The 13,742-nt window shown below is 37.5% G+C and overlaps 1 protein-coding gene across 9 annotated transcripts in view; it reads left to right on the top strand.

The window, feature by feature from the left end:
• Positions 1–13,742, top strand: part of TUT4 (terminal uridylyl transferase 4) — a 114,642-nt gene that overhangs the window by 21,220 nt on the left and 79,680 nt on the right. For 8 of the 9 annotated variants that reach the window (XM_041738423.1, XM_041738417.1, XM_041738419.1 and 5 more), the window contains one exon: positions 8,620–9,441. The exons of the other annotated variant lie outside the window; for it this stretch is intronic. In XM_041738423.1, coding sequence (XP_041594357.1) covers positions 8,712–9,441 — 730 coding nt within the window. In that variant the 5' untranslated portion in view covers positions 8,620–8,711. The remainder of the gene's footprint in view (positions 1–8,619; positions 9,442–13,742) is intronic. 9 annotated transcript variants of the gene reach the window in all.

Here is a 13,742-nt window from a genome sequence, read left to right as displayed (position 1 = left end):
ATGGTAATATATTTTATGATTTAATGTTATTTTTTCTTACCAATGTGGTATTGATAGCCATTTGAGTTTTTTCTGGTCTTTTGCTTTACAATTAGTGCTTTAATAAATTATGCAATATATTAATTATGAGTCTTACCTGATGTGATCCATTTTGAATACATTTTTATAACTAGTGTAAGGTCAGGGTCCAACTTCATTTCTTTGAACGTAGATACTTGGTTTTTCCCTACACCATTTGTTGAAGAAACTATCCTTTCCCCATTGTGTATAAATCTTAGCATCATTGTCAACATCAGTTGACCAAATATGTGAGGGTTTATTTCTGGACTCTATTTTGTTTTATCAATCTGTGTCTTTTCTATGACAATACCATACTGTTTGATTACTGTAGCTTTGTAATAAGCTTTGAAATCAGGAAGTGTAAGTCCTCCAATTTTTTTTCCCTTGTTTTCTAGATTGTTTTGGCTCTTTAGAGTTTTTTGAAATTCCATATGAATTTTAGGGTGAGTTTTTTCTATTTCTGCAATAAATAGCATTGGGATTTTGATAGTGATTGCATTGAATTTTTAGATCAACTTTGGGTAGTATTGGCATTTTAAGAATATTAACAATGTAAGTTAGTTGGTGATAACTTTAGTGAAGGAAACGAGTGGGTGAGTATACAGTGGGCTGCACATCATGCAGTTTGTCCTGTCTCCAGCTTTTGGCAGCTCTGGGAAAAAGGCTTAAACCATTCTTGGGATTTTTGAGTTTAATAACAGCAAGCAAGGGGTGGAGTGCTTAATCCATTTAAATGAATGATGAACATTAGAAGAGGTGTGTCTTCCAGCTTTCCATTCCCTTGAGGGTGTAAGTAGTAGGAGCTTAAATACTTAATGGTTTCAAGCCTCAATTACCTGAAGGCAGTGATTAGAATCTGAAAGCAGAACCCAAGGAAGAGGTAGGCAGGAAAAATAGACTGGAAGGAATCTATGAACTTGGCATATTGTACTATTTATTTAAGTCTAATCTCTTTCAGTATTGTTTTGTAGTTTTATGTAGAATTTTTTTTTTTTTGCTTCTTTAGTTAAATATATACTTAAGTATTTTATTCTTTTTGATGATAAAGTAAATGGTATTGTTTTCTTCATTTCATAGACCTGATCTTTGTGTTGATTCTGTAGTCTGCAATTTGCTAAATTAGTTTTTTAGTTCTGGTTTTGGTGCTTTTTTTTTTTTTTTGAGGGGGGGGGGTGCATTTTTAAGGGTTTTCTTACATATAAGATCATGTCATTTGCAAGAAGATAATTCTATTCCTTTCCCATTTTGCTGCCTTTTCTTCCTTTTTTTTGCCTAATTGCTCTAGCTGTAACTTCCAGTAGTATTATGTCAAATAGAAGTGGAAAAAGGAAACATCCTTATTTCAGATTGTAGGGAAACAACTTTCAGTCTCTAACTATTGAGTATGATGTTAGTTGTGTTTTTATTTTGTTTGGTAAAATGGATTTTATCATGTTGAGGAAGTTACTTGATATTAAAGTTTATTGAATGTTTTTTTTTCATGAAAGGCTGCTGGATTTTTTCAAATGCTTTTTATTGCATCAGTCAAGATCCTTATGTTTTCCTTTTCCTTCAGTCTGTTAATATTATGTGTTACATTGATTTTTGTATATTGAACCACCCTTGCATCCTAGAGATAAACCTCACTTGGTCATGGTATATGACTCTTTTCATATGCTGCTTATGTTACAGGATTTCTTTTCCTTTAGGGCCCACGGTTCTTGGTCATGCTGCTTCGAAGAATGAAGATGTAGACCAAATGAAGAGTGGTGGGCAGCGAAACAAAGTTTATTGATAATACAAAGCTCCTGAAGAAGGGGGGAGGGACCCAAGAGGGTTGCCACCTGAGTTTCTAAGTCTAGCGGTTTTTATGTGCTCCCTGGCAGGCTGTTTTAATCTGATTAACCCTCTATGAGTCTGTCACCATGTCATGTTTTTGTTGTCTACCTATCACTTGGAAAAGGGTGGAGGCTACTTCCAGGGTGGTGTTTAAGGGTGGTTTCCTCTTAGGTTGGGGGCCCCTTGTCCCTGTCTGTCTTATAACTATCCTTCATTATTTGGTTTGCTAGTTTTTGTTGATGATTGTTTGAATATGTGTTCATGTTAGGGTAATGCTGGCCTCAGAGAATGAGTTGGAAAGTCCTTCCCCCTTGCCCCCCCTTTCAATCTTTTGGGAAGAGTTTAAGAAGGATTGGTGTTAATTCTTCAAATATTGAATGGACTTCACCAATATAGTCTTTTGGTTCTGGGCTTTTTGTTGTTGGGAAGTTTTTGATTACTGATTTCATCTTATTTGTTATATGTATATTTGGATTTTTTTATTTGTTCTTGATTCTGTTTTGATAGTTTGTATGTATAATTTGCCCATTCCATATAGGTTATTCAATTTGTTGGTAAGCAGTTGTTCATTGTATTCTTTTATAATCCTTGTTTAAAAAACTTAAAAAAAACCTTTTTATTTATTGAGAGAGAGCCTAAGTTAGGGGGGAGGGGCAAAGAGAGGGGGAGGAGCAGACTCCATGCTGTGCAGGGAGCCTGATGAGGAGCTCAGTCCCAGGATCCTGGGATCATGACCCAAGCCAAAGGTAGACACTTAACCGACTGAGCCACCCAGGCACCCTATAATCCTTATTTTTAAAAATTATGTGAAGCATCCCTTTATCTGCATTTTAAGAAAATGTGGCAAAATGTACATTGTTTTCATTTGGGTCAAGGTATTTTCTAATTTCCCTTGTGATTTCTTTGACCAATTGATTGTTTTGAGTATGTTGTTTAATTTTTACTTGTTTGTGAAATTTCCAGTTTTGTGTTGATTTGACTTCTAATTTCATTCTGTTGTGATAAGGAAAGATACTTTGTATGGTTTCAGTCTTTTTTAAGTTTATTAAGATTTGTTTTGTGGTCTTCCATGATGGTCTGTTCTATTTGCAGTAGAGAAGAATATGTGTTTTGTTGATGCTGGGTAGAGGCTTCTGAATACGTTAGGTCTATTTGGTTTTAGGGTTGTTGAAGTCCTCTATTTTCTTACTGATTTTCTGTCTGGTTGCTCTATCCATTACTGAAAGTTGGGTATTGAAGCCCCTGTTATTGTAGAACTCTGTTTCTCTTTTAAGGCCTGTTAATTTTTGTTTCTTATGTGTTTTTTGTTTTTGTTTTTGTTTTTGTTTTTCTTTGTTTTTTTGTTTCTTATGTTTTGAGACTCAATTATGAGGTGTGTGTTTATAACTGTTAATTGTCTTTTTTGGATTGAACTTCTTATCAATATATAACGTCATCTTTGTTTCTTTTTGTCTTAAAATGTATTTTGTTTAACAATTATATGATCACCCAGCTCTCTTTGTAGTACTATTTGCATGGAATACCTTTTTCTGTCCTTGTACCTGTTTTTTTTTTTTTTTGGTCAGGGAAAGGGGAGGCCTGAGGGAGAGAGAATCTTAAGCTGAGTGGGGAGGCTATGCAGAGCTTGATCTCAAACCCTGAGGTCATGACCTGGGCCAGAATCAAAAGCTAGAGGCACAACTGACTGAGTTGCCCAGATGCCCCTGATTTCCATGGTTTCTGATGGGAAATCATTTGTTAATCTTACTGTGAATACTTTGTACATGAGAAGTTACTTTCTGACTGCTTTCAAAATTCTCTCTTTGGTTTTCAAAACTGAATAATAGTGGGTCTTGGTGTGGATTTCTTTGAGTTTATAATGCTTGGAGTTCATTGGACTTTTTGGTAGTATATAATTGTGTCTTTCATCTGATTTGGGAAATTTTTGGCTATTCGAATACTTTTGAATACATTTCCTTTTTTCTCTTCTTTCCTATTATACATATGTTAGTGTGCTTGATAGAGAATAAAACAAATAAGAAACTCAGGAAACTACTAGGAGCAGAAAAAATTTCAAGACAAACTATTAGTGTTCATATATGAGATGATAGTCATGAGACAAGAACAGAGTGCTGCAAAAAGTAATAATCAGAAAATTATAAAGTGTTTTTAGAAATGAAAATACGATATACCCCTTGTGCTCCTCTCCTCCAAAATGTAGAAGAGTTGGAAGATAGAGGTGAGGAAATCACTCAAGAAAGAAAATAAAGGTAGAAAATATAAAGATAAGATAAATGGAGAATCAGTGTAGGAGACATTAAGTTCAATTAATAGGAACTGAAGAAAAAGAACAGAGAAAATGAAAGGGAGGAAATGATAGAAGACATAATAATACAAGAAAAAATTTCCAGAAGTGGGGGGACTTGAGTTAGAGATAAAAGAACCAACTGAATACCCAGAAAAATTCATGAAGATATATCTGCTCCCAGAGCTCATCATTTAGAAATTACAGAACACTGAGGGGAGCCTGGGTGGTTCAGTTAGTTAAGTGTCAGACTCTTGGTCTTGTCAGGCTCAGGTCATGATCTTAGGGTTGTGAGATCGAGCCCTGCATCTGGCTCTGCATTCAGTGGGGAGTCTGCTTGAGAGTCTTTCTCCCTTTGCATCTCCCCCCCCCACTTGTATGCGTGCTCACTCTCTGAGATAAATAAATCTTTAAAAAAGAGAAATTACAGAACACTGAGAGAATATCCTAAAAGTTTCCATAAAGAAGACAACAATTCAGTAAAAAAGATGAAAAGAATGGCTTGATTTTCTCAGTACTAACACTAGAAACTAGAAATCATTGAAACAATACCTATTGCATTCTGAGTGAATGATTCCTTCCTTCCTTCCTTCCTTCCTTCCTTCCTCCCTTTTCCCTTTTCCCTTTTCCCTTTTCCCTTTTCCCTTTTCCCTTTCCCTTTCCTTCTCTCTTTTCTTTATTTATTTATGAGAGAGAGACACAGAGAGGCAGAGACACAGGCAGAGGGAGAAGCAGGCTCCATGCAGGGAGCCTGATGTGGGACTTGATTCCAGTACCCTGGGATCATGCCCTAAGCCGAAGGCAGACACTCAACCACTGAGCCACCTAGGTGCCCCCAAAAGTAGTATTTTTAAAAAGATTTTATTTATTTCTTAGAGAGAGTGTGTGTGTGTACAAGCAGGGGGAAGGCAGAGAGGAAGAAGCAGACTACCTGCTGAGCAGGGAATCTTGGGGCTCTATCACAGGAACCCAAGGTCACGGAGCTGAAGTCAGACGCTTAACTGGCTTGAGTCACCCAGGGGCCCCTAAAAGTAATATTTTAAGCTTGGTGGTTTATTGCTAGTATTTCAGTGTTAAAAATAACCAACTGCAAATGATAGATTACATAATTATAAAGTCACATTTAGTGACTTTATAAAGTGTTTAATAACATATTCACTTAGAATTTATTTATTAAGCACATACCATGCATTGTAATTCAGTCTCAAGAGTCCTAGTTTATGTGGCTTCCTTTTGGTTAGCAAGCTTTTTTCCTGTAGGAGAGTATTATTGACAGATGCTCTCTCTCTCTCTCTTTTGTAAAATTAAGATAACATTGACATACAATTTTATATAAATTCATGTGTACATCATAATGATTTGATATTTGTATATATTGTGGAATTATTACTATAATAAGTAACTACTGTACAAATGCTGTGTTTTTATAGAGCTTGAGTGGTCCCTGGTAATTTTCTATAACTTGTAAGATGATCAGAACCAGTACAACATCAGCATCACTGTGTTTCAAGGATTTGTGTAGAATTGTAGCATTTAGTTGGAATAGACTCTAAAGATATCCTAGTTTAGCCACTCATTTTATAGTTTACAAATCTGTGACTCAGAGAAGGTCACTGTCTCTTTGTTGAGGGTCATTTAGTAGTTGGGTGGGTCTCAGTGGTTGGAGGCATTAGCTGAAATTGGTTCATTATGTAATTTTTTAGGGGGGGGATCTTAAAGATTTTTTGTTCATTTGAGAGAGAAAGAGTGAGTGAGAGCATAAGCAGGGGGTAAGGCTAAGAGGAAGAAGCAGACTCCTTGCTGAGGAGGGAGCCCAACATGGGGCTCTTACTCAGGACCTCAGGTCATGACCTGAGTCCAAGGCAGATGCTTAACTGACTGAGCCACCCAGGTGCCCCTATTTTTTTTTTTTTTTTTTTAAGTAGTACAAACTTCCAATGGCTTTCTGTAGTCATGCCTTACAGTAGTTGCCCTCTCTGTCCTTTGGAAGGGTTACTTGAGAAGTAATTATTGTTGTGATTAGTTTTTCTGTTCTCGTGCAACAGTTGTTTTCTGGTATACTTTCTTACTTAGTGTAGGCCTACAACTTTTTAAGTCTCAGACTCTAGAAGAGTGTGATACCTGATAGTCTGTGGCAAATAAGCAAACTTCTGATAGCTCTGTGGTTTTTCATGAACAATTATTGTGCTGCTGTTGCTTTGCGTAATTGTAACTTAAATGCACACAGAGACCCATTTAGCTTGAAATCAGACTGTACCTGCACATAGTAGCTAATGTAGAGTGTGTGCAATATTATGCAGAGTTTGTAGAAATCCATGCCTGTTCTCTGGAACCCCACATGAATATTTCATTCCCAAATTATAACCACCTGTAGAAATCAGAGCCCCATATCCACCCATGCTACTTAGGTTCTTCTCTTCTCTTCTCTTCTCTTCTCTTCTCTTCTCTTCTCTTCTCTTCTCTTCTCTTCTCTTCCTTTCTCTTCTCTTCTCTCTCTTCTCTTTCTCTCTCTCTCTCTCTCTCTCTTGATTTTATTTATTTGACAGAGAGCAAGAGAGCACAAGCAGGGGGAGTGATGGAAAGGGAGAAGCAGGCTACTTGCTGAGCAGGGAGCCCCATGCTGGGCTTAATCCCAGGACCCTGGGACCACTGTCGGAGCTAAAGGCAGACACTTAACCAACTAAGCTATCCAGGCGCCCCTTAGATCCTCTTTCTGAGTGTGCCCACACTCCTCCTTCCTTTGAGTGTGTACCTTGACTTTGCAGTAAAGCTTCCTCTGTTATACTTTTTTCGGACTTGTCCTTGAATTCGTCCTTATGGTAAAGTCAAGAACCTGGTGCCAACTGCTGGTTTAGGTCTCAGGGCCTGAGAACTCCCTAAGTCTCTAGTAGTCAGTAGGCATTGTTAGGATTCAAGGAAGGAAGACCTGATTAGAGCAAGAAGTAGAAAGTGGACTGATGTTTTATAATATAAAAATGAAATGGGATATATTCTAAATACTATTGTTTCCTGTATTCAAACAACTTTTTAAAGAAATTCATTAAACATTCTTTTTATTTTCTTGATAATTCCTTATATAAGGTTAGAATCTCATTTAACTCTCATTTACTACATTCTAAAAATGTAACCAGGAACTAGAACATGAGTCCAACATTTTTATTTGACTCAGCCAGTTTTGCTGAGTGCACTGGGAAGTGGTGAACCTTACTCAAAACCTTACCTCCTCAGAGAGGACTTTATTTCTAGGAATTACAACATTTTTGGGGAAAATTTGTACTATTGATAGCTTAAAAATAGCAATTTTGCTATATATAAGTACTATATATATATATATTTTTTAAAGTGGCCTCCTTGCCCAATGTGAGGCTTGAACTTCTGACCCTGAGATCAGTAGTTCTATGTTCTAAGGATTGAGCCTGCTAGGGACCCCACCATGCTTTTTTTTTTTTTTTTTTCTTTTGAAGTAACAGGATATCCTGCCACAGTTTCTACAAGAATTTAGATATAGTTGTATGTTTATCAACTATTTTGACAATTATGTGAAACACCTTATAAAGAATATTGAAAGCAGAATGTGTAAATTAAATGAATTAAAATATCCAAAAACCAGGAACAGTAACATTTTTTTATAGCTAAAAATGGTACAGCTTTTTATTAGAAAATAAAGTTAGCCATAAAAGATAGCAATCGTGAAAATATAAGATGGTTTTGGGTTAATTTCTTTTTTTTTGGCTTAAATTTTAATTGTAACTTAAAATTACGTTAAAAAACGTAAAATAATTTAGAAAGAAGAACATAATCAGTTTTCTTTTTTAATTAAAGAGAGAATATCAATCTTATTTAAGTAATCTCTACACCCCATGTGGGGCTTGAACTCATGAGTCATATGTTCTTCTGATTGAGCCAAGCAGGTGCCCCTAGATTGGACTGCTTGTGTTTTCTTTGTTCTATTTCCTTTTATATTCATTGTGGTACATCAGTTGCTAGTTTTATTTCCCTTTCAGTTGAAATTGTTATTGAGTAATGTAAAACAAATTTAACTTCTAAAATTCTCATATTGCCATAATTATATTAGAACATTTTTTTTTTTTTAAGATTTTATTTATTCATGAGAGAGACAGAGAGAGAGAGAGAGAGAGACAGAGACACAGGCAGAGGGAGAAACAGGCTCCATGCAGGGAGCCCAACATGGGACTTGATCCCAGGTCTCCAGGATCAGGCCCTGGGCTGAAGGCGGCGCTAAACCACTGAGTCACCCAGGCTGCCCATATTAGAACTTTCTTTATGACCATTTGGGTTATTTACCAAGTGGATTTTAACTCCTCATATGGTTATCAGAGTTTTTAAGTTTGTACAATCTCTTAAGTTTTGAGAACAAATTTTGAGAGTCTCACCAATTTTTTAAAAATGGCTTTTACATTTTAAGTAACACATTTTGTTTTGTTTCAACCCAATAGTTTGTTTGCCTAATCTGGACTTGAAGCAATTCATCTGCTGGAAATCTGCCATTTTACAGTGCCACAATTGGAAAGAAGCAGGTTTTCAAATAATGGAAGACTCTAAGGCCTCAAAAAATGAAAATCATGAACCAAAGAAGAATGCTTGGGCTATATCTAATCAAACTTTGAAAACTAGAAATGATAAATCCATAAAAGAAATTGGGACCAGCTCTCCAAATAAGAATAGTAGCAAAAAAAATAAGCAAAATGATATTTGTATAGAAAAAACAGAAGCTAAATCATGTAAAGTAAATGCTGCCAACGTAGCAAGCCCTAAAGATTTAGGATTAGTCCTTCGAGATCAAAGTCATTGCAAAACAAAAAAATCACCTAATTCACCGGTGAAAGCGGAAAAGATACCTGTTTCACAGGCAAAAGCAGAAAAATCACCAAAGTCCCCTAATTCACCAGTGAAAACAGAAAAGACACCCAGCTCACAGGCAACAGCAACAGAAAAGGCACTTAGTTCACAGAGGAAAACAGAAAAAGTACCCAGTTCTCAGATGAAATCAGAAAAGGTCCTTGGTTCACCAGTAGAACCAGAGAAGGTGCCCAGTTTACTGTCGAAGGAGAACATGAGACGGACAGAATTACAGCAAATTGGGAAAAAAATTCCAAGCTCTTTTACTTCTCTGGACAAAGTGAATATTGATGTTGTAGAGGGAGGAAAATCTGTTTTAGAAAACTCACCACTATCTCAGAAGCAACAAGCATGTGCGGATAATACTGGTGATTCTGATGATAGTGCTTCAGGAATTGAAGACATAGCAGATGATTTGAGTAAGTACAAATTAGATTATCCCACAGGTTACATTTTTGGAGAGATTTTCTGATATTAATGTTCTTTAGATAATCCTTAATGTGATTTTTACTACTTTAATTGCAAAAAGGACATTAATAATATGGCTTTTTTAAGCTAAAAAAAGAACCTTTTTATTTATTACAGTAGGCTAAAAGCCTGTGCAAATAGAAATTAGGGGCTCCTGTAGTCTGTATGTACATGTGTACACACACACACACACTTTTTAAGTGTTCCTGGTAATATGTGGCTTATTCATTCAACAAACATGCATATATTGAGTTCCTTTTATATACCAAGCATATGTTTACAAGGGAAAATAAAAAAATACAGCACCAGATCTGAAGGATACTTCTAGTTAGATGGGAGTGATACACATAAATAAAGTGGTAATTTAGTTCAGTGCTAAAAACTTAAAGAGTTGAGTGAGTGTGTGATCTGATTGAGGGATTTAGACTTTGGGTTGAGAAAATGCAGGACATAAATGTGAGAATGAGAGTATGATTGAGATTAAGTATGACTGAAACAGAATTAGGGGTGAAAGTGGCAAATGATGCAGCTGAAAAGACACACAATAATTGGAAAAAGAAGGATCTTTTTGGATGTGATAGACAGTTTGGACTTTATTATGAGTGTTTTGAGAAGCCATTGAAGAGTTTTAAGCAAGTTAGTGCTATGATCAGATATACATATTTTTATACATATGTAAGTATATGTACATATATCATGTATATACATATATAAATGTTTATAAGTATATATAGAATAAATATGTATATACGTACTTTTAATAGTTTCAGCTGTAGTGCAGAAAATTCTTTTTTTTTTTTTTAATTTTTATTTATTTATGATAGTCACACAGAGAGAGAGAGAGAGAGAGGCAGAGACACAGGCAGAGAGAGAAGCAGGCTCCATGCACCGGGAGCCCGACGTGGGATTTGATCGCGGGTCTCCAGGATCGCGCCCTGGGCCAAAGGCAGACGCCAGACCGCTGCGCCACCCAGGGATCCCCAAATTCTTTTTTATAAAATTTTTTTTATTGCAGTTCAATTTGCCAACATTTAGCATAACACCCAGTGCTCATCCCGTCAAGGCCCCCCTCAGTGCCCATCACTCAGTCACCCCCCACCCGCCTCCCTTTCCACTACCCCTTGTTTGTTTCCCAGAGTTAGGTGTCTCTCATGTTTTGTCACCCTTACTGATATTTTCACTCATTTTCTCTCCTTTCCCTTTATTCCCTTTCACTAATTTTATATTCACCAATGTAGTGCAGCAAATTCTTTGACAGGAAACAGATTGGTTAGGACACTTGGGATTTACTTGAGGCTTTTTGGTATGAAGTTTATTTTCTTTTGGGATTTTGATCTTAGCTTTAATTGCTTATAAAGGTCTATGTCTTTTGAGTACTTTTTTTTTTTTCCAAGATTTTATTTATTTATTCATGAGAGACACACAGAGAGAGAGAGAGATGTAGAGACACAGGCAGAGGGAGAAGCAGGCATCCATTGTGGAACCTGATGTGCAGGACTTGATCCCAGGACCCTGGGGATCATGACCTGAGCTAAAGGCAGGCGCTCAACCACTGAGCCACCCAGGTGCCCCTTAATTGCATTTTCAACATAACAGCCAGAGTGTCCTGTTAAAATTATTCAGATCATGTTACTACTTTTCAAAATGTTTCTGTAGTTTCCCATACATTAAGATACCAATTAATGTCCTTTCAGTAAACAGTAAGGCTCTATGTGATCTGTGCCACTGTCCCACTTGCCTGCTTTCATTCATCTACTTCTTACTTTCTCCCTCTCTGTCCCAAGTACGTGATTTCTTTGCATTTCCTCAAATACGAAGGATGGCTTTCACTTTTACTTTTTCCTCTGCCTGGAACATTCATCCCCAAGATGTCCATATGGCTTGCTCTCTTACCCTTCTTCACCTTCTCAGTGAGGGTTTTGCTGGATCCTTTATCTAAAATTTATAATTCTTTTTGCTGGTTTAATTTTTCTCCATTGTCTTTATCACTGTCATATTTAAAATTTTTCTTACTTTAAAAAATTTTTGTTATTAATTTTTAAAGATTTAGCACATGTGTGTGCACACACATGAGGAGGAGGTGGAGAGAGAATCTCAAGCAGGTTCTTTGTTGAGCAGGGAACCCAGTGTGTGGCTTTATCTCACAATCTCGAGATCATAACCTGAGTCCAAACCAGGAGTTGGTCTCCAACTGACTGCACCACCTGGGGCACTGCTGTTATTAATTTTTTAAGTATATTCCACACCCAGTGTGGAGCCCAGTGCAGGGCTTAAACTCAGGATCCTGAGATCAAGACCTGAACTGGGATCAGGAGTTGGACACTCAAGTGACTGAGCCATCCAGGTGCCCCTATCTTTTTATATAATAGCTTTATTGAGATATAATTCACATGCCAAAATTTCTCATTTAAAAGCATACAGTTTAGGGCACCTGCCTGGGTGGCTTAGTTGGATAAGTTCCTCTTGATTTCTGCTCAGATCATCATGTCAGGGTCTTGAGATCTAACTCTGCTTTGGGCTCCTTGCTCAGCATGGAGTCTGCTTAGGATTCTCTTCCTCTCCTGCACATCCCCCCCCCCCCCGCCTCCCCCCCCCCCCCGCCCCCTCCTCTTCCCTATTTGCCTGCATGTACTCTCAAAGAAAAAAAGAGTAGAAACATAATTTGGTGGTTTTTAGTACCATATTCATAAAGTTGTGTAGATTTTGTCACTGTCTACTACCTGAAAATTTTCATTTCTGCAAAAGTAACTATACCCATTAGAGTCACTACTCAGGGGCCACCTGAGTGGCTCAGTTGATTGAGGCTCTAACACTTGAGTTTGGGTTAGATTGTGATCTCAGGGTTGTGAGATCAGCCCTGCATTGGGCTCCACGCTAGGTGTGGAACCTGCTAAAATGAGCGAAAATATCAGTGAGGGTGACAAAACATGAGAGACACCTAACTCTGGGAAACGAACAAGGGGTAGTGGAAAGGGAGGTGAGTGGGGGGTTGGGGTGACTTGGTGATGAGCACTGATGGGGGGCAGTTGGCAGGATGAGCACTGGATGTTATGCCAAATGTTGGCAAATTGAACTCCAATAAAAAAAAAATAAAAAGATTAGAAAAATAAATCCTTGATAATGCTTTCACTGGGAGGGAAAAAAAAAAGATTCTCTCTCTCCTTCTCCCTTTCCCCCACTAAAAAAAGAAGTCACTAATCTACTTTCTGTCTCTGTAGATTTGCCTGTTTTATGTAAACGGAATCATACAATATGTGGCCTTTTGTGTTTGGCTTTTTTCACTTAGCACAATAGGTTTTTTGGTTTTTGTTTTGTTTTTATTTGAGAAAGAGAGGGAGAGAGAGAGCATGTGTGTCTTTAAACAGGGGAAGGGGCATGGGGGAGGGACAGGGAGAGAATCCTAAGCTGACTAGGTGCTGAGCTCAGAGCCCAAAGTGGGACCCTATTCCTCAACCCTGAGATCATGACCTGAGCCCAAACCAAGAGTCAGATGGATGTCCAACCGCCTGAGCAACCGGACCCTCCCCACCCCCACCCCCCCTTTTCAGAGAAGGAGGATGACAGAGAGGGGTAGAGGGAGAAGGAGAGAGAAAATCTTAAGCAGGCTCTGTGCCCACGGTGGAGCTTGATATAGGGGCTTGATCTTATGACCCTGAGATCATGACCTTAACCAAAATCAAGAGTCGGATGCTTAACTGACTGAGCCACGTAGGCACCCCTGCACAGTGCTTTCAAAATTCATCCATGTACCTTACTCCTTTTTATTGCTGAATTCCATTGTATGGATATATCACATTTTATTTATCCTTTTATCCGTTGATAGATATTTGAATTGTTTCTATCCTTTTCTTATGAATAATGCTGCTATGAATGTTTTTTTTTTTTTTAAGTTTATGTGTGTATGTATGTTTTCACTTCTTGATAACATGTTTTGGGGTGGAATTGCTGAATCATACGGGAATTACTATCTTAACCATTTTAGAGTTTATAATTCAGTGGCATTAAGTACATTTATAGTGTTTTACAACTATCACCACTATCTCATTGCAGAATTTTTTCATCACCCCAAAAGGAAACCTGGTACCCATTAAGATTCAGTCCCCTTGGGGGCACCTGAGTGGTTCAGTTGGTTAAATGTCCAACTTTTTTTGGAAAAGATTTTATCTATTTATTCATGAGAGACACAGAGAAAAAGCAAAGACATAGGCAGAGGGAGAAGCAGGCTCCCTGTGGGGATCCCGATGCAGGACTC

Source organism: Vulpes lagopus, chromosome 23, assembly GCF_018345385.1.
Source record: "Vulpes lagopus strain Blue_001 chromosome 23, ASM1834538v1, whole genome shotgun sequence".
NCBI classification, from domain to species: domain Eukaryota; kingdom Metazoa; phylum Chordata; class Mammalia; order Carnivora; family Canidae; genus Vulpes; species Vulpes lagopus.
Note: the sequence above shows the minus strand (reverse complement) of the source record. Positions and strands in the feature narration are given on the sequence as shown.